At 50.5% G+C, this 21386-nt stretch overlaps 1 protein-coding gene across 1 annotated transcript in view; it reads left to right on the top strand.

The window, feature by feature from the left end:
* RIMBP2 (RIMS binding protein 2) overlaps positions 1 to 21386 on the top strand; it is a 123843-nt gene that overhangs the window by 61817 nt on the left and 40640 nt on the right. The window contains exons 5-9 of the mRNA XM_065904110.1: positions 2491 to 2695; positions 7380 to 7525; positions 9302 to 9378; positions 14869 to 14978; positions 17719 to 18531. Of these exons, the coding sequence (XP_065760182.1) occupies positions 2491 to 2695; positions 7380 to 7525; positions 9302 to 9378; positions 14869 to 14978; positions 17719 to 18531 (1351 nt within the window). The remainder of the gene's footprint in view (positions 1 to 2490; positions 2696 to 7379; positions 7526 to 9301; positions 9379 to 14868; positions 14979 to 17718; positions 18532 to 21386) is intronic.

Genomic DNA, 21386 nt, shown 5'->3' with positions numbered 1-21386 from the left:
CACCGTCAGGAGTACAGATGGCTCCACCCCCCAAAGTCACACCCTCATGTTCCTTTTTGTGTGTGTGTGTGTGGTTGCCCTGGGTCTTCGTTGCTGTGTGCAGGCTTTCTCTGGTTGTGGTGAGTGGGGGCTACTCTTTGTCATTGTGCACAGGCCTCTCATTATGGTGATTTCTTTTATTGTAGATCCTGGACTCTAGAGCACAGGCTCAATGATTGTGGCTCACAGGCTTAGTTGCTCCACGGCATGTGGACCAGGGGTCGAACCCGTGTCCTCTGCATTGGCCTGTGGATTCTTATCCACTGGACCACCAGGGACATGTTACTTCTGAAAAGTCAGACCCTTCCCCCAACTCCAGACCCTGACAACCACTGATCAGCTCTCCATCACTTTAATTTTATTATTTCGTGAAAGTTGCATCAATGAAAAATCTGTTTTTTGAGTTAGGTCATTTTTACACACACACAGAGGACATACACATGAAGAATTTGATGGCCAGTTGCATTTTTCTCATGCACATTAAAATGAGAATGTGGCCATTTAAATAGTGTTGTATCCTTCCACCATCACTTCACACCCCCCAACGCCCCCCACACACATACACACTACCATGGCAGTTGGTGGCACACCTGGATGGACAGGTGATCTCAGGGCTCTTCTAGTGCCCTTTTAACTCGAGGCTGTTGGCAGCTGCTTTTCCCCACCTGAGGACCTTGGAGCAAAAGCTCAGCCTTGGAGCAAAAGTCTCTTCTTCAGGACTGAACCCAGAAGAACCAGAGCTCTTGGCCTTGAGGCTTCTGAAATTGCTATCCTGGGGACAGAGCTGCTTCCTAGCAGGTCCTGCATCTTTGTGATGGGGGACCCAGGCAGGGGGCAGATTGCTCCAAGTCCACACCTGTGCCCAGAGGAGCCCAGGGTCTCTTCTGTGCCATCCTCGGTGGAGACAGCCATCATATGATGATGATGAGCCAAGCTCATTCAGCCTTTTAAAAGAATCTTGCCAATTATTTTAATGAATCAAAGAAATTAATTATAGGTTTGGGATTTGTTAGGTCTATTTTCAGAATTCCATGATCTCAGACATAAATAGCACTTCACTCTGGCCTAAGGAGCTGAAGGCTTAATACAGGTGGAGGGGGAGAGGGAGAAGTGGGGTAGGGAGAAGGAGGAGGAAGACAGCATTGTTCTACCACCGTCCACATCCCTGTCTGCTCACCTACATGAATCCAGACATCTCTCAAGCCCCAACTTGGTACCAAGCTCTAGTCTGAGTACTGGGGACACAGTGGGAAAGGAGACAGAAATTCCTGCCCTCACGGAGCTGACATTTTAGTGGAGAAAGTCAGACAATGCACGCAGTTAATAATACAGCAGATGGCGTTGTCCATTTATCACAAAAGAAGGGAGATGAGGCAGGACCACCACACAGATGGAACAAGCCACTGCCACGAGGAGTGTGATGCCTGCAAATCAGGGGGTCCTCTCTCTTCACCACTTCAGCAAATGTTTATTGAGCACCTAGGATGTGCCAATATTGTGCAAAGCATTGAGAATGTGTCAGGGGACCAGAAAGCACAAGCTTGGCAATTAAATGATCTAAGAGAGAGAGGAGAAATAAGAATAATCAGGGAGCTACTAGAATGGCGGGGGGGAGGGTGCCACGAAGGGAACAGTAGGGAAGGAAGTGTAGGGAGTGTGGATCTCTGTTTCTAGGAAGGGGAGTATGGCAGGATCACACCCACCCAACTGAGAACCAGGAGCAGGCAAAGATGGGGGTGCCTGGGGGTGCTGCCCGTGGTACCCTCCCTGTCATGTGTACCCAGGGATGCTCCCATCTCCCTAAATATCCCCGGTGTCTGCAGATGGCAGTGATGTTGCTAACCCAAGCCAGCAGGTAGCAATTCCTTTTAATGCTAAAACAGGGTGCCCTGGGGTTCTGCAGTTTAGGGGCAGAGGCCTCCACCAGAAAACTGCATCAGTGGAGTTAGCAACTGAGCCGTCCCCAAAGCTGGGCTCTCACCAACCTCCTGCTCCAAATTTCAAGCAGCTACAGTGAGGCGTGCCAACCACAAAGTGCCCGGGCTGCACACAGAGCCCAGAACAATCCGCGGTTGGCTGGGATCTGAGCGTTTGCAGGGTTTCTTGGCACCTGTGCTTTCCCACGTTTGCCCTGCGAGAGAACCTGGCCGACGGCCAACCTTCCAATCGACAGGAAGCTTGATCTGCTCAGCCACTGTTCTCACGTGGAGGCAGGAGGCAGGCCCCCCACCACCACACACATGCACGCATGTGTGCAAACACACTCAGGCCATACACTTTCACGTGCACACACACACACAGACTGTCATCCACACATGCACACACAACACTCAGTCTTGTGCACACACATGCAACGCACAGACACACACAGACACACACTTGGGCGCAGACACATGAGGCCCCAGAAGCCCAGGCCACCTGCTAACCGCATGTCTGGGTCTCCGCGCGCAGTGCAAGGTGCGGGAGCTGGAGGAGAAATGCCGGACGCAGAGTGAGCAGTTCAGCTTGCTGTCCCGGGATCTGGAGCAATTTCGCCAGCACGCCGGCAAGATCGACCTGCTGGGCAGCAGCCCCGTGGCCTCCCTGGACGTCCCCTCGTCCCCCAGCAAGTCTTTCCCAAGGTTCATGAACGGACTGGCTCCCTCCATTGGAAAAGGTAAGTGCCTCCCTCACTTCCTCCCTCCCTCCCTCCTGCCTCGGCCGTGATGGAGAAGAAGGTGCAGCCAGCAAGCTGGGAATAGCTAGGCACAGCCAGGGGGGTGACAGAGCCTCTCACAACACCGAGGGAGCGGCCAGCATAGCAGGACTTGGGATGGTACAAGGGCGGCCGGCATTTCCCATGTGTACTCGATGCACCACCCTTGATGGGTGTGAATCAGTGTAACCTCCCTCCCACCTTCTCTGAGCCCTGTTCTGCATCTGACACTGGCCAAGGTGCCTGGAGGATCACCCAGCCAAGCAGCAAGCTGGGACTTGGACCCAGGGATCTGGCTCTGGGCTCTGCACTGGGATCTGCCAGGCGGGCTTCTCAACTTCGCCTGTTTCCCTTCTCACCCAGCGACCTCTTGATGACATTGTGATGTACTTGGAACTTCTGTTCCAACAAAGGCAACAGTAGTACCCGCGGTGAATGTTAATGCATTCCCGTCACTTTTGTGTTCAGGAAGCAGAGTGGAGAGCGGGGAGACTTCACTTTGTGTGGTTCTGAGGGATCACTTCTTGATCACGGAAGCATTTAATGTAACCTCAGGGGAAGTTCCCAGGGTAGACAATGACGTACCCTGCTCGGTCAGGGAACTTTCTCTCCACTGAAGGTTAAACAAGTCACAGGCCCAGTTGTCTTCTGTAAAGCAGTTGATTTTTTTTTATTTTAGGGGACATGAGTGCCAGAACCCCACTTTAGAATTCCACAGAAGGGAGGGAGTTTCCAGATTTCTCCCAGCTTTTGTCAGAACATAGGATAAGTTCTTCTGGGTGCTTTTTCTTATTAAAATGAAGTGCTGCAGCATGTATCTTGATGAACAATGTTTCTTGACTTACCCCTCCTTCCCGCTCCCTTTCCATCCTGCGCATGTGTTGGGAGAATGCAGAGAGGCCATGAAACCCAAGATGGGGAGAGGGAGGTCTGGACACCCCCCACCACCACCACCAAGTTCTGAGCACAGGGTTCTCCCCCGGCCGTGTTCAGGTACCGAGGCTGCGATGCTGGGCAGACGGCAGGCCCTATGTAGAGCCCCTCTAGGCAGGGGGACACAGACAAGACACAGGGGGACAGATGAGTGAGTAGGGAGCTGCTCGCTCAGACAGACACGAGCGGTCAGGTGACAAGACAGCAAGTGATCCAGGGCCATTTGGGATGATCAGAGAAGACTGCCTCCTGGAAATGAAGTTTGAGCCACGAGCCCTGAGCATGAAACAACTTCTCCAATCCCCACTGGGTGGGAAGGTTTGTGGCTCAGGGCTCACATGAGCTCAGCCATGTGCAATTTTCACGGTCCCTAGGTCCCCAGCATGGTCAATGAGTTCAGGACTCAGCACAGAGTTGTCCTCCTGGCTCAGACCTGTTACAGAAACACAGGACGAGCACAGAGTGGGTCCTGAGGGAGAAGAGATGGGGCATCTGAAGAATCCATGTGCAGGCATCCTATGCCCTCCTCCTCCAGGAAGACCACCTGGAGTGCCCACTATGCAGCAAAAAAAAAAAAAAAGCAGCTATATGCATGCAGTGATGATGTCCAAGGACACCGAGTAGATATAGCATACAGAATTTGTTGGGCACTAGTGATGTGGGCACCTCTGCCCAGCACACGCCAGAATTCCAGACTGCCCGAGCTAGGCAGGCGCTCAGTACAGACCAGGTTGGGCCCACAGTCTAGTTACAGGGAAATGCCCTTGTCACCTTGGGAGCCTGTCCCATCGGTGTAGGGAAAGGTTTAGAAGCTGTGTTCCTGGTCACGGCGCAGCCTGACTTGTCAGCAGACCCTTCTTAAAGTAGCGGCCCCAGGCTTTCCTCCATGTGAATTCCTTTCTGCACAGCATGAGAACGTGTTAGTCCAGGGCAAGATCCAGGGCAAGCTCATGGGTTTCTGGAGGTGGAGCAGTGATTGACCTGAGTCATTCGGCATCCAGATTGATCTGGAAAAACCAATCTGATTTGTGATGGAGGAAAATGGATGCTGACTAAGAACAAAACAAGCAAAACCAAAACAGGGCTGTGTTATTAAGGGAGTTCTAGGTCCTGGTACGAGAGTAGGTTTGCACCAAGGCTTCTGTTCAGCTCTTTGGAAGAGCCATCGTGCTAAATGACCAGCTCCTTAGCCAGGCACACTTGGCAGCGTCCTTAGAGCATCCTTGCTATGCTGGCATCACTGGCCATGGGCAGAATGCCTGCAAGGGGGCTTCCTCGTGCAACCCTGAAGTCCTCTTCAAGGTCATTCTTTGTTGGCAGATGGCAGAGGCCACTAAATGAGGAAACTCCCTGCTGGGCTGGCCTGTCCTCCTTATGCCAGAGGGGAGGGCGGGAGACGGAAGGAATGGGCAGGGCCAGTGCAGAATCAGAGCAGGACCAGGCAGGTGTGCTGCACGTCCTGCCGGGGGCCTCCTGCCTGAGGCGGGGTCAGCCTGAGGTTGAGGACAACAAGGACCACTTGATTATGAGCCCCTGGTGGGGTCAGGGCTCACCTGTGCGGTAGAGTCACGCCTGCCACCAGCAAGGGCGGGAACCACACAGGAACAGAATTATCCCTGGACATCTACTAGGAAGCGGGCGTGTCACCTCCCAGGGCTACCCCTCCATCGCCAGTTTCCTTCCAGTATTGGAGCTGAGTTTTGGTGAAACACCAGATAAAAGTCATTGTTTTGGGCTCAGTGGCCATATTTTCCAAAAAAAAATACATATCCTGAGGCATGCAGATCACAAAGGAATGTGCAGCTGAGGGCATGACATGATTTTGTATCTAATCTCACATTCACTCAAAGAGCAGAAGGGAAGGTAAAACATGCCACAGGCATCAGATGATTTTTCTCTAGAGAACTGGATTTGTTTAAGTAAAATGTAAACAGGAGGTGACTCTAGTCATTTCACCTTTTCTTGTGGTGTCACCCCCTGCTACTTCCAGCAGCAGTGTATCAGTCAGGACAGGCTAGGTTCAGCTGCAGTAACAAACATCCTTAAATTTCAGGGGCTTAAAACAGCACACGTTTCTCTCTCTCTTTTGATCCTGCTCCACATCCACCTCAGATTGGATCAGGGAATGGGTTCCATACTGTATTCACTCAGGAATTCTGAGCCTCCTCTGTCTGGAATGTTCCATCTCAGGGGAAAAGAAGCATAACAAATTAGACACTGGCTCAAAAAGCCTTCCACCCCAAAGTAGGACACGTCACTTCCACTCACAGGTCGTTGACCTGGATGAGTCCCATGTCAGAGTGGCATCCTTCCACTGTGGCACTGAAGCACCAGGCCCCGTCCTCAGCTGACTTCCTAAGGCTGTAGGATTTGAGAGCCGATTCATTGAACCTGCTGAATGCCGAGCGCTGCTGTGGGCCTGAGGGATCCTGGGCAGTGACCAGGGCCAGTCTGCTGCTCCCTGGGATGTGGCCTCCTTGCAGGGCCTAGGGTCTATTTCAGCATCAATTCTCTACTGCAGTGATGCTTCATCACTCTTTTGTTAATCAGACTGGGACTGAGGGGGTGACTTCCATGCAGCTTTTGTGAGAACACTTCTAACAGTGTTTGTTTCTCCTGATTTGGGCTCAGTGAGTCATCTTCCTCTGTGAGGCAGTCCCTATGATTGGAGAGCCACAGCCAGAGGCTAGACAAAGCCAGGGAAGGGTGTCTGCAGTCCACTGGGCCGAGAGAACTCGGGGAGGGGGTAAAAGTTACTTCTGTAATTCATGTCTGATCCTAAACATACATGCCTGACTTTAATCCGACAGCCTGGGCCAGCACTGGTCAAGGGACTCGATTCTCCCCTGCCTGCCCCACCATCCCCCCGCACTGTGCCTAGGTCAGGGCCCAGCAACCCCCGAGGACAGGATGGGCAGAGATCTGCTTGGTCCTAGTGAATCTCTTTTGTCAAAAGTATCTTTTAGCCATACACCTGACCATTTGGCCACTTGGTATATGTCAGGAGTATTCAGGTTGTATTATTAATAATAAGTGACAGGAAAGCTGACATACACTAGTGTGAGCAAAAAGGAATTTATTTATCATGTAGAGTAGATGCAGATGGCTTAGCTTCAGGCACAGCTGCAATGGTTAGACAGCATCACCGACCCAATGGAGATGAATTTGAGCAAACTCCCAGAGATAGTGAAGGACCGGGAAGCCTGGTGTGGTGCAGTCCATGGGGTCGCAAATAGCGCATGAACACACAGCTGGATTCAAGGGCTTCAACCATGCCGTCTGGACCTGATTCCTGCCTCTCCATCTTCCTGCTCCTCCTCCTATGAGCAGGCTCCATTCTCAAATGGAGTTTCCTCCTCCTGGGGACAATGTGGCTGCCATCCTACTAAATCTCACCTCCTTTCTGTTTAAGCTGGGGAAAAGGAGAGCCTCTTTGCCCATGACTCCCACGAAGGTCTCTCTGATGGGACCTTCCCATCTTGCGTGCCACACCATCTCCAGCAAACAATCAGTGTAGCCAGGAATGGACTCTGCCAGATGGACGGCCTAGAGCAGAGGGTGTAGATGAAGAGTGGGAGATGGGTGGGTTCTGAAATGAAACTCAAAGGCTGATGTGAAAGACAGGAAAGACCCACGGGGAAGGCAAATGTCCAGCGTGCTTTGGTTATTTCCTTTGGACCTTCTTTCAAATCATTCCAATGTTGGTGTCCAGGTCAGGAGAGCGCCCTTGGAAGCCGCACAGTGGTCGGTGAATATATCCGGCCCCTCCCGCTCCCGGGTGACAAGCCGGAACCTCTGTCCGTCAAGCCCACCTTCCTGTCAAGATCCAGTGGCCCAAGATGCAGATTTGAATCAGACGTGAGTCCTGTCCTGGCCTCGGCCCGCTGCCCTGCTACCCATGATGTGGGCTGTGGCTGTGGGTGGCCCTCCCACCCTCTCTCTCTAGTTCCCTCCATCTCCTCTTTCTCCTGCCTTCACCCCCATTAAGCCATCTTCATTGACCACCTATTCTATGCCAGGATGTGAGGGCCCAGTTTGCAGACAAGGTAGCCCCTGCTCTCATGGGCAGAATGATCATAAACGAGTGAACATCTAAAAGTCGGCTAACAGTGAATGTCCTGAACCCCAACAAGCAGGGACGATGCAGAGGACAGGGCAGCCCTTCTCAGACTGGCCATGGGCCATTTGTGGTCTGTCCATCTATGAGCAGGAACCCAGGTGAAGCCCGCTGGGCCAGAGAGGAGCTGGGGGGTGGGGTGGGAGGCGAGTTGAAAACCTCAAGCAAATTCTCAAATTTTGGTTCAGTCCAGGGGGAAGCCACTGAAAGGTCCTGAGACTGGAGTGACGTGGCCTAACTCCTGGGGAGCCCAGCAGAGGGGGAAGGGTGGGAGTGTGTTGTGGGGAGCAGGCAGGAGTCCCGGGCCTTTTTGTCCTGGGGTGGGGGGGAGGGGAGGGGGCTATGCATGACAAGTCACAGTCACTCCCACCCTCCCCTGGGGAAAAACCACCCCCTCCTCCAGCCTGGGGCCCTGTCCTACCCTCCCCCAACCTCACGATGGTTTTAGCCCCCATAGGCAGAGAGGAGTGGGGTAGGAGGAGGGGGGACCGGGAGAAAGGAGCTCCATGTCGCCTCCTCCACGCAGGATTCCTGGGGGCACCAGGCGCCATCCACGTGTGAGCACTCCCCTCCCTGTATGGAGTCCTCGAGGGCTGAGGACACAGGCTTGGGCTAACTCTGTCCTCCAAGGAGCCTGGCAGGCTCTGGAGCAGTGACCGTCTCAGGCCTTAAATCACAGCACTCACCACTCTGTGAGAGGATACGAGGTCTTTTTTTAAGTGGCTTTTATTTGTTTTTTTTGTGTGTGTTTGTTTATATTGACATATATTTGATTTACAATATTATATTGGTGGTTATAGTGGTAAAGACCCCACTTGCAGATGCAGGAGATGTAAGAGACAGGGGTTCGATCCCTGGGCCGGGAAGATCCCCTGAAGGAGGGCGTGGCAACCACGCCAGTATTCTTGCCTGGAGAATTCCCATGGACAGAGGAGCCTGGCGGGCTACAGTCCATAGGGTTGTAAAGATTTAGTGCGCATACACCACATATAGCTGATTTACAATATTACGTTAGTTTCAGGTACAACATAGTGATTCAGTATTGTTGTAGATTATACTCCAGTATAGATTATCTCAAGATAATGATTCTAATTCCCTGTGCTATACAGTGTATCCTTATTGCTCATCTATTTTCTATACAGTAGAGTGTATCTGTTAATCCCACACCCCTAATTTATCCCTCCCCTGTTTTGGTAACCTAAGTTTGTGAGTCTATCTTTTCTGCGTATACCTTCACTTGTGTTATTTTTTAGATTCCACATAGAAGTGACATCATACAGTACTGGGGGAGATGAGTCCTTTATAAATGTCCTCTGTGTGACCCAGGAGCCTGCCCTGTCTCTGGGTCATGCCCAAACCTGAGAACCCGGGTGTGGCAGCATCTCATGGTGGGCAGAGTCCCCACCATGTGATGCCGAAAACTCTGGGGGGACCATGGAAGAGATTTCCTGTGTGTTTCCAGCATGAAATGTGAAGCCTTCAGTGTCAATAACCCACATATCCATTGTCTTTAATAGATGGATAATGATCGGAATTCCAATACCGCCAAGCAGAGGTACTCGGGGAAGGTCCACTTGTGTGTCGCCCGCTACAGGTAAGAGTAGTGCTCCTCTCTGCATCCTCTGAGCATCTGTGAGGAAGGGCAGCCTCGGGGCAGGTGGGGTGATGGGTAGGCCACTCCATGAGCTGATAGGTCCCTTCCCCAGCACTGAGAAGAGGCGGGCAGTTCAGCCAGGCTTTGGAGAATGCCAAGAGATTGTCCTTGGGAGAAAAGTTATAACAAACCTCGACAGGGTATTAAAAAGCAGAGACATCACTTGGCCGACAAAGGTTCACATAGTCAAAGCTATGGTTTTTCCAGTAGTCATGTATGGCTATGAGTTGGTCCACAAAGAAGGATGAGCACCGAAGAATTGATACTTTCAAATTGTGGTGCTGGAGAAGACTCTTGAGAATCCCATTGGATAGCAGGGAGATCAAACCAGTCAATCCTAAAGGAAATCACCCTGAATATTTATTGGAAGGGCTGATGCTGAAACTGAAGCTCCAATACTTTGGCCACCTGATGAGAAGGGCCAACTCACTGGAAAAGATCTTGATGCCAGGAAAGATTGAGAGCAAGAGGAGAAGGGAGCGACAGAGGATGAGATGGGTGGATAGCATCATAGACTCAATGGACATGAGTTTGAGCAAATTCCAGGAGATGGTGAAAGACGGGGAAGCCTGGAGTGCTGCAGTCCATGGGGACACAAAGAGTTGGACATGACTTAGTGACTGATCAAAATGAAGAGTTTCTCCATTCTAATAGAAAGAGTTTGGATAGTGTGTTAGTTTCCTAGGACTGCCATTCAAAACTATCACCAATCGGGTGGCTTAAAACCAGATATACATTCTCTCCCAGTTCTGGAAGCCAGAGGTGGGAAGTCGAGGTGTGAGTGGAACTGTACTCTCTGAAGCCCCCAGAGGAGGACCGTCCTGCCTATCCCAGCTGGCTGTCAGCATCCTCGAGGTTCCTCCACTCAGATGCCCCACTCCACTCTGCCTCCATCCTCATGTGCGCTTTTTCCCTCTGCCTCTATGTCTTCCCTCCTCCTTTTACAAGGACCCCTGCCACTGGCTTAGGGCCCTCCCTGCTCCAGTACGACCCCATCCCAGCTTGATCACACCTGCAAAGACCCTATTTCCAAATACCCTCACCTCCACAGGAGCCAGGATTTAGGATCCGAACATCTTTTTTGGGGGGATGCAATTCACCCCATAACAGGCAGCAAGCTGAAACTCAAAAAGCATCACCCTTGCCCAGAACACCCTGCTGAGTGCCTTTCCAGCATCTTCCCCATCTGCCTAGTGCCTGGGCCGCATCACGCAGCCGTCACAGCCCGGGAGCTGAGCTCTCATTGGAGGACCCGTGTGTCCATGTCTGTTAAGATGAGCCAGTCTGGTCATGCATGACTCTCAGATTCCTGGTGGCCATCACTGAAAACTCTGTGATGGGTGAGAGTTCACCACTTGGCCGCAACTTCCCTGCCTGCTTATAATGCAACAAGCCTCCACCCAAAGTTAGCCGTGTTGTCCGGGCATGAATGAATCAAATAGTCACAGAAAGCAGATACAGAACAGTCAGATATCCAGTACTTTATGCTCAGTACAGACCCAGGCTTTTGTCTCCCTAGACAGTCCAGCAACCCTCTGCAGGCCGGGCTGGCCAGCGCAGGCAGGACAGACACCTCTGCCATCAAGCACCAGAGTCCTACCATAGGGCTGTGCACAGAACTGCTTAGAAATAAGACTTCAGGAGCTATCACCAATGGTGTGGATGCTTCCCTCATGAGACGCTTACACTTTGTTCTTGCAGAGGTGGTGGAGGGTGAGCTATCCATATACCTTCAAAGCCTTTTGCTTCCTTCAATGAGATTTATCTCTAATAACTGATCTGCTGATCAGTGAATTATTTTCTGCTGATACACTAAATTTACCAGTGCACACCCACTTCTGACATTCAGATGATGGAAACCTACGGAGAAGCCGCCCTGGGCTGGAGAGTCCTGGGTGAGGATGCCAGACAACCTCTGAGGGGGGTCCCCCAGCTGAATGCCGACTGCACCTGCAAGCGTCCTTCACGTGGTCTGTGGGGACATTGCTACAGTGCTGAGGAGACCTTTGAGGACACCAGTCTGGGGCCTGGGCTGGAGGGCTCACCCCTACCCCATGTCTGACTGGAGGATGAGTCCTCCTCTGTGTGTGTGTGGAGCCGGGCTGCACACAGCTGCTCAGCGCAGCACACCCTCCAGGGCTGTGAGCTGGAGTCGTGGCAGGATGCTGAGCTGGATTCCAGGTTTGTTTTCCTCACCAGCTGGGCCCTTCCCAGCAATGAGTCTGGTCCCTCAAGGATGCAGGGGCTACCTGCCCGCCAGACTCACTCTCTCTCCACTTTCCTGGGGAGACGAGACCTCATTCCAGGGAAGGTGCCCAAGAGCCAAGGCACCCAGAGTCAGGATTCACAGCCAGCGTGAAACCAGGCAAAGAGAAAGCACATGTGGTCAATCAGTGTGCTTCCAACACGAAGTCACCAGCCAGAGGCAGGGTGCTCGGCGAGCTCTGTTTCCATCTTCTGTGTTTTCCTGGTGGTGTATGTACCACCTCACCCCACTCCCAACCAGATGGGCCACATTGTAAACTTCGCTATCTTCCTGATGCAAATGCCCAGGGAAGTTACTGACACAGGAAAACCCTCAGAGCACTGGACGATGTTCCTGGACCTCTGGGCTCTAGGGAAAGGGTGGCTTGGTATAGTTAAAACCTCACAGGATGAGGATCAGGAGGCCTTCATTCTGGTTCCAGCTGCCTGCCGCCCCAGTCACTTCGGTCATGTCTGACTCTTTGTGACCCTATGGACTGTAGCCCACCAGGCTACACTGTCCATGGGATTCTCCAGGCAAGAATACTGGAGTGGATTGCCATGCCCTCCTCCAGGGGATCTTCCTGACCCAGGGATCAAACACGTGTCTCTTATGTCTCCTGCACTGACAGGAGGGTTCTTTACCCACTAGCCACCTGGGACGCCCTCTGGTTCCACACCCACCTCTTAATGAGCTTATGACTTTGGATAAGTCATCACAATTGGCCATGAACATTGGGAATAATGATATTAATATCATCTCTGCGTTCCTCACTGGGCATTAATGGGAATCAAATAAAACATGGAGAGAAAAGTGCTGGTAACTCACGGGCTGCTCGTGCGGAACCATCCTCACATCACCATGTTAAGTTACAGAGAAAGACTGAAGAAAAAAATGCATGACGTAAAAACTGTGAGTTACATTTTATTCAGGGCATCACAAGGACTGTGGCTTAGGAGACAGCCCTTGGTAGCTCTGAGGAACTACTCTGAAGAGTTAGGGGAGGAACCAGGATATATATGAACATTTTGGCTGGGAAATTCATGTAGTCAAGCATTAAAATAGTACTGAAAGTGAAAGTGAAGTCGCTCAGTCGTGTCTGACTCTTTGTGACCCCATGGACTGTAGCCCACCAGGCTTCTCTGTCCATGGGATTTTCCAGGCAAGAGTACCGGAGTGGGTTGCCATTTCCTTCTCTGGGGATCTTCCCGACCCAGGGATCGAACCCAGGTCTCCCACATTGCAGGCAGACACTTTACCCTCTGAGCCACCGAGGAAGCCCTACTGATCACAAAGAACACATTTCTCAAGTTAATGATTTTAGTGCTTTTGTATGTCTGGGAAGATGCCAGAATCTGGAGTCACTGAAATTCTTTCTTAAGATGCCCATCTTACCAAAACCACAGAAGCCTTATTCTATTTTCCCCATCCCGAATCCTTCAAGGGCACACTGTCCCTGGGTGGCCCTAGGGCCTGTGGCTTCACCCCTTGTGTGACAGGACAATGAGTGAAACTCTGTTCTTTTGTTTATCCAATCATCTGCCATGATCAGTCATGTCACATTTTCTTTTTCTTGATGAGGCCTTTCCTATTATTTTAATTAAACTTTTAATTAGAAAATTAAAAATTCATCTCACAAGTTCTTTTTGCAAGTTGGAGGTGATTTTTTAAAATGTTAATTCTAATATCTTGAGGACTTGAAAAGGTGGGCATTTTTATAGTCCTGGTAGAGAGGGGAAGATAAAATGTGCATCATTTTCAGTATATTTTGGCTGAACATACACGAGACCTTTAAAATGTGCATGACTTTGGCCAAACAAGTATACTTCCTAGGGACTCACCTTTAGGAAGAAAGGGGGCAAGTGAGCAAAGATATGTTGATAAGGACATTGGATATAGCACTAATTATATCAGCCAAACGTTTGAAGAAATATCCATGCCCAACATGGGATCAATTAAAGAATGTTAGTCTATCCAGTGGAATATTAAATAACTATTAAAATGAATATGATAGAGTCTTTCATGAGGGAAAAGATAATCATGTCATATTACAAAGTGTAAAAGGTAAACAGATAACTAAATAGTATATGTCATACAATTCTACCGTCCCTCAATAAAATGTATTGAAACATTATAGAGTTAATTACTTGTTGTTGTTGTTGTTTTAATTTGCCTCTGCCAGTGTTAGTTGCAGCATGTAGGACCTGGTTTCCTGACCAGGGGTTGAACTCAGGCCTGGGAGCCTGGAGTCTTATCCACTGAACCACCAGGGAAGTCCTTGCTGCTGCTGCTGCTAAGTCACTTCAGTCGTGTTTGACTCTGTGCGACCCCATAGACGGCAGCCCACCAGACTCCCTCGTCCCTGAGATTATCCAGGCAAGAACACTGGAGTAGGTTGCCATTTCCTTCTCCAATGCATGAAAGTGAAAAGTGAAAGTGAAGTCACTCAGTTGTGTCCAACTCTTAGCGACCCCATGGACTGCAGCCTACCAGGCTCCCCCATCCATGGGATTTTCCAGGCAAGAGTACTGGAGTGGGGTGCCATTGCCTTCGCCGAGGAAAGTCCTTAGTAGCTTTTAACTTTGCTTACCAATTTAGAAGCTTATTAAAACATATAATTTGCAATCATTTAAACATCTTCTGGGCTTCCCACGTGGCACTAGTGGTAAAGAATTCATCTATCAATGCAGGAGACACAAGGGCCATGGATTTGATCCCTGAATTGGGAAGATACCCTGGAGAAGGAAAATGGCAACTCATTCCAGTATTCTTGCCTGGAAAATTCCATGGACAGAAGAGTCTGGTGGGCTGCAGCCCAGGGAGTCATAGTATAATTTGGAATTATATGATTCCACACTGAGCACATGTGTACACACACACAAATGACATCTGATATGAAGGACTCAGAGTATACCGCTTGGTTGCAGAATTACCATTTAGCTTTAAATCTGTGTGAGCTGAGACATTAGTGGTCTGAGTTTTCAGAGCACAGACAACTCACAGGTACCAAACCAATTGCATGAATCTAAAATATACAGGCAAAAGAAAAATTTTATTTTAAAGAAAAGAAAGAAAAAGAAAATATCCAGGTGACAGCAGACAGGAGGCCTCCGCGCTCTGGAAGGGATGGGCTGGTGTCCGTCTCCACCCAGAGCCTTACCTAGTGGGTCTGTCTCTCCCTCTAGTTATAACCCCTTCGATGGGCCCAATGAGAACCCGGAGGCTGAGCTGCCCCTCACGGCAGGGAAGTATCTCTACGTCTATGGAGACATGGATGAGGACGGCTTCTATGAAGGTCAGTGAGAGCCTGGTGGGCGGTGGGCTCTGTTCCCCTTTGGGTTGACTGAGCGGGGTTTCCTATTTTTAACCCAAGCAACCCTCTGACATGGAGTGGACATCATCTCACGTTCACATCCACCGAGCCTCCCAGGAGCTACTGCAGACACGGGGAGCTGACAGACAAGTGTCTCTCCTCACTGTCCCCGTCTTACTGCACAGCACTTTCTCCCCAGCAGGGCCAAGGCTCCTTTCAGGTGACCTCACCTGGTTAACAGCGCTCCCATTGACCTTCAGGCTCCATTGTTAACCTTGGGCGGTCTGGCCTCACCTCCTGCCTGACCACTTCCTTCGTGCGCACCTGCCACGGTGTGAAATCAGGAATCTCGAATTCCTCCACCCAAAACTCATACTCTTGGTCACTTTTGTAGCTAGAGGAAGAGCATGTAACATTCCCAGCAGCTTCATAAGTCCAGATTTCTCGGTTTCCTCAACTTTTCTGTTGCCCTAATAGAAGAGTCTTGGTTTCCTCTGAGCAGAAAAAAACTATTTCTTACTAAACAAGCCGATTTCTCTTTTGTGACCTCATGGAGTTTTCTTGGAGCTTTCGGCCACACTCCCGGCTCTGGGTGTTGATGTCTTGGCCTGAGGTCTGGTGGCCTCCATGGAGGACAGCAGCCCAGCCTTAGCTGGTTTTCTGTCTGGGAAGATGCTAGAATCTGAGCTCCTTGAAATTCTTGCTTTCTGTTTGCTACCGGGGAAGAGAGGCATGGCTGTGAGTGGACAACCCGAGAAATTTCACCAGGACTAGTGGCAAAACAGTTTGAGCTCTTAAAATAAATTCACGTTGCCATCACTGAGGTGCACACCGGGGGAGAACTGTGTGCCCAGGGTGGCTGCCAGAAATATATTCTAGAAATATTCTTTAGAATATTTGCACCAGCACTGTGCCCATGTAGACTTTCTGGAGGCTGAGTTAAAGGCAGGCAGCAAGGTTCAGGGCTCTGTCCATGTGACAGGGGAGAAGTACCTCCCATCACTGTGCAGATAGAGGGTCACAGTTCCCAACTTGAGGGGTGGCTGTGAGGATAAATAAGGAAGAAGATGTGGGGTCTGAAGTGGGGGCCTGGTACGTAGCACTTGTCATCACTCCCATCCCCCTCCTCATTCTTCCCTTGTGTTGAATGAGGCTGTTTTCAGAGCATCCTCAAGGCAAAGACTGACATCTCAAGCTCCCCCCCGCCCCACCACCACAGATGGGGACAGGAGCAGATTCAGACCCTCATTGATTCTGGGAGAATCAGGACCAGTTCAGTGGTCAGCCTCCCTCTCCTGGGCCCATCACATATCCGCTGTGGTGGGGGAGGGTCTATTAGGAGCAGAACCCACTGTTCATTTCATATACTCCCAGCCTCCCAGACCCCTGGACCCCTAGTCAAGCCTTTTCTGCCACAAATCAGGGAAACAAACAGCCCTTACCTGCTGGTATTGTGAGATTATCCAAACTGTGTCATCTTTGAAGTTCTTCAAAACACTTCACGGTTTTCCAGGGCTCTGCTCTCAGCGGGTTCTCATGCCCCACGAATAAAGAGAACACACAGAAATGAGACCATTTTCTGAAACAAAAAGCGATCCCCGCTGGGATTGCCTGTGGCCACAAGAGCTAGTTTGTGGCATTTTTTGGCCACTCAGCCTATGGATGGCTCTGGCACCAGATAGATCACCTCTGTTTCCCACCAAATGGACACGTTTAGGGAATTTTGCTAAGATGGACATACTGCTTTGCAAGGAGGGGGAAAGTCACCTTTTAATTGCCATTTGTGTCATCATTCAATCAAAAATCAGAGTAAGATGTGTTAATTTTTTAGCCTCCGAACCTGCATATTTTACGTGTTCATTCTTCTGATAAACACTTACTGAACACCTATTGTGTGGCAGGTGTTGCTCTAGGGCTCGCGGAGAGCAAAGGTCCCTGTCCTCCCACAGTTCATCCCATCCTCTCCTTCCCCAACTGTGTCCACAAGTCTGTTCTCTATGTCTGCATCTTTCTATTCCTGCCCTGCAGAGAGCTTCATCAGTGCCATTTCCCTAGATTCCACATACATGCACTACGGTATGATTTGTTTTTCTATTTCTGACTTATTTCACTCTGAATGACAGACTCTGGGTCCATCCACATCACTACAAATGACCCAACTTCGTCCCTTTTTATGGCTGAGATTTTACATTTGTACCACATATTCTTTACCCATTCATTAGAAGTCGTTGTATGGCACAGGGACCTCAATTAGATGCTCTGTGATGATCTAGAGGGGTGGAGGGGGCAGTGAATGGGAGTGAGGGGATATATGCATACATATTGTTGATTCATGTTGTTGTTCAGCAGAAACTAATACAACATTGTAAAGCAATGATACTTCAATTAAAAAAAGAACAGGTCCCTGCCCTCCCAGACCTTCATCCCGATTAGGAGAGTGGTTGACACCTGTGCGCAGGGGATGATCATGGTGTGGTAGGCACTGTGGGGGGAAGACAGCATGACTGATGGGGGCGGCAGAGGGCAGGTGGTGGGGTACAGACTCAGGGTAGGGGGCTCCCGAGGAGGTGACGTTGAAGTGCTTCCTGGTGAGAACTGAGGAATCCACCATAACCCCATTGCTTTCCGTATGGTCCCCTCGGGGGGAGGTGCAGATTCCACCGCAGGACCTTGGGGGCCCCCACGGGACGGTCGGGTGTTAACCCTGCCCCTGGCCCCACAGGCGAGCTTCTGGACGGGCAGCGGGGCCTGGTGCCCTCCAACTTTGTGGATTTCATCCAGGACAACGAGTCTCGACTGGCCAGCACGCTGGGGAACGACCAGGATCAGAACTTCATCAACCATGCGGGCGTCGGCTCGGAGGGGGAGAACATTCTGGACCTCCACTCTCCGACGCTCACGGACTCCGGCCTCGCCGACCACGGGGCGGGGACGCTGGACGTGAACATCGACGACATCGGAGAAGACATCGTGCCTTACCCTCGGAAAATCACCCTCATCAAACAACTCGCCAAAAGTGTCATTGTGGGCTGGGAGCCCCCGGCAGTGCCGCCGGGCTGGGGGACCGTCAACAGCTACAACGTGCTGGTGGACGCGGAGACGCGCCTGAGCCTGGCGCTGGGCGGCAGGACCAAGGCCCTGGTGGAGAAGCTGAACATGGCAGCCTGCACCTACCGCATCTCCGTGCAGAGCGTCACCAGCCGGGGCAGCTCGGACGAGCTGCGGTGCACGCTGCTGGTGGGCAAGGACGTGGTGGTGGCTCCCTCCCACCTGCGTGTGGACAACATCACCCAGATCTCTGCCCAGCTGTCCTGGCTGCCCACCAACAGCAATTACAGCCACGTCATCTTCCTCAACGAGCAGGAGTTGGATGTCGTCAGGGCCGCCAGGTACAAGTACCAGTTCTGCAACCTCAGGCCCAACATGGCTTACAAGGTGAAGGTCCTGGCCAAGCCCCATCAGATGCCCTGGCAGCTCCCCCTGGAGCAGAGGGAGCGGAAGGAGGCCTTCGTGGAGTTCTCCACGCTGCCTGCAGGTGAGCCGTCTTTCCGGGAGGGGTCCCCTCAGGGGAGCGGACACCAGGATGTCACCCTGTGCCAGCGGAGGGGTGGGAGGGGGCAGCGGGCGGGGAGCTGCAGACAGCCAGTACTGTCCGGGAGCATCCTTGAATTAGCTGGGATGCATGAGCCGCAAATGTGTGTGTGAGACACAGAGAGACGGAGGGAGAGGGAGAGAGAACTCCGATTCTGTTTGGGGCCGTGTTGTTGGACATATTTAATGCTTGCATCTGTAAGACACTCATCCTACAGACAGGAAACAATGGGAGGATCCTAGGGGGCGGGAAGCTCTGTCTTCCTGGGCCACCAACTCCTGGACACGTGCTCACTGAGAGGAACAGAGAAGGGGCGGCTGTAGCGCTCTCACAATTGTTCTCTCGCTCTCATTTTTTCTTTTCATCTTCTTTTTTAAAAAGTATTTATGTATGTATGTATGTATGTATTTATGGGCTTCCCAGGTGGCACTAGTGGTAAAGAATCTGCCTGCCAGTGCAGGAGATGTGAGAAATGGGAGTTCAGTCCCTAGGTCAGGAAGACAGCTGGACAAGGAAATGGCAACCTGCTCCAGGATTCTAGCCTGGAAATATCCCATGGACAGAGGAGCCTGGCAGGCTACAGTCCATGGGGTCGCAAAGAGTCGGACACGGCAGCATGGACACACACACACACACTCACACACACACATTATTTATTTGGCTGTGCCACGTCTTAGTTGCAGCATGTGGGATCCAGTTCCTGGGCTAGGTGTGGAAACTGGCCCCCTGCATTGGGAATCACTGGATCACCAGGGAAGTCCCTCATGTTTTCTTCTGGTATATATATGGCTATATAAGACATGAAGTTCCGTTGTGGATACGATTTGGGGTTCTGGACACCTCTGTCTGCTAGGGGAACCCCACCTTCCTCCCTGACTTCCAAGCTGTAACAGGAGGAGGGATGCTCCCTCTTCCAGTCCCCTACCTACTCCCTCTGGGGAAACCATAAAGAGATAGGATGAAATGGATGAGCCTGTGGGGTCTTCCCATCCTGTGATTTATTCGAATCCTACAGCTGCTAAGGGTCACCTCCATAAAGTTCCATCATGCTTATCTTGTCTGGGGCACACATATAAGGTTGGCCAAAAAGTTCACTTGGGGTTTTCCATAAAATCTTAACGAACATTCTGGCATACCCCCAAACAGGCAGCCCTTCTGAACAAGACAGCTGGGCCCAGGGTGGGAGCCTGAACACTTGGGAAGAGCAGCCTTCCTGGAGCAAAGGTCATGTCTGCAAAAACATTTGAGGGCCTATTTTGATTTTTCAGTGGCCTTTCTTAGTCTTGTGATGTTCACAGAGTTCTCTTGAAGCGTCTGTCTAGATACTTTCCTTGGATTTGTCTTCTGTGATTAAATTAATCCAGCTCTGCCCAACTTCAGTTGTCAAGTTTCAGTAGTTCTCCAGGATCATTTCTACCAGCTGCAGAAAGCCTAATATTTAATGCAAGATGGGCCCTCCATTTTGCAATGGATTTGCTTTTTATTGCATGGTGGTCTCCACTCTTTTTGAAATCCATCATCAACTAGAGTCTGACCTGTGCATATATGCTCAGCCATTCAGTCATGTCCAACTCTTTTGTAACACCATAGACTGTAGCCCACCAGGCTCCTCTGTCCATGGAATTTTCCAGGTAAGAATACTGGAGTGGGTTGCCATGCCCTCCTCCAGGGGATCTTCCCAACCCAGGGATCAAACCAATATCTCTTGTGTCTCCTGCACTGGCAGGTAGATTCTTGACCACTGCATCACCTGGCAAGCCTAGAGTAATATAACCTACAAAGCAGCAAGGTCAGAGGCAGTTGGGACAGACACTGTTTCAAGGAGAAAGTGGGTCTGAGCAGTAACTGATTTATGAAGGGTTCATTCATTCATCTTATAAGGTGATGTTTGATTTCCTGCCTATGAGGATGTTAATTGCAGATACAGTAAGTCCCCTACGTTTGAGCCTTCAAGTTGTGCACATTCAAAGATGTGAATGTGCGTTCAAATGTCCAATCATGGAAGTTAGCCCTGTGTCTGGCATACATTGTCAAATGCCTGCATCCTCTATAAGCGGTTGTGTTGTTTACAAGCACCACATAGAGGACAGTAGTACAGTATCTTTATTTCAAGTCCAGGATGTCTGGAACCAAGCTTAAAAGCAGCGGTGACATAACTGGTACTGCTAAGAAGCGCTAAGTGATAACAATGGAAACAAAAATGAGAAAAATTGAAAGTGTGAATTGCGGTGAAAAGATAGCTTGCCCTCCATCTCCTATTGCAGATAATCCTTCAGTTCTACTATCTCCCACCTCCTCGCCCTCCTCCAGTCAGGACCTCTTCTTGTCTGTCCACCCAATACCGCCTGCTATACAGTACTACTGTACTATTCAAAGTACTGTACTGTAAGATTAAAATGCTTTAATTTTTGTGTTTGTTATTTTTATGTATTATTGTAAGAAAAGTATCATAAACTTAGTACAGTACTACAGAGCTGACTGTGTTAGTTGGGCACATAGGCTAACTTTGTTGGACTTACGAACAAACTGGACTTATGAATGCGCTCTCAGAACAGAAGTTGCTTGTATGTAGGGGACTTACTGTGCAGACTGGAGCTATTCATTGATTCCTGCCATGAAGCCTGGTTGTCCATGCTGGGGGTGAAGAAGTGAGAAACACCAAATCACGGGACCCCAAGGGCTCCAAGGAGAGGTGAGAAGCGCATCCATTAGGACAGCCAGGAAAGGCTTCATGGAGAAGCTCACTGAGATGGAGAGATATAAGGACCAAGAGGAAATGCTGAGCCCAGGGCAGGATC

The sequence above is a fragment of the Muntiacus reevesi genome, chromosome 13 (assembly GCF_963930625.1).
Source record: "Muntiacus reevesi chromosome 13, mMunRee1.1, whole genome shotgun sequence".
Classification (NCBI taxonomy): Eukaryota; Metazoa; Chordata; class Mammalia; order Artiodactyla; family Cervidae; genus Muntiacus; species Muntiacus reevesi.
The sequence above is the reverse complement of the archived record's forward strand: the minus strand, read 5'-3'. Positions and strand labels throughout refer to the sequence as shown.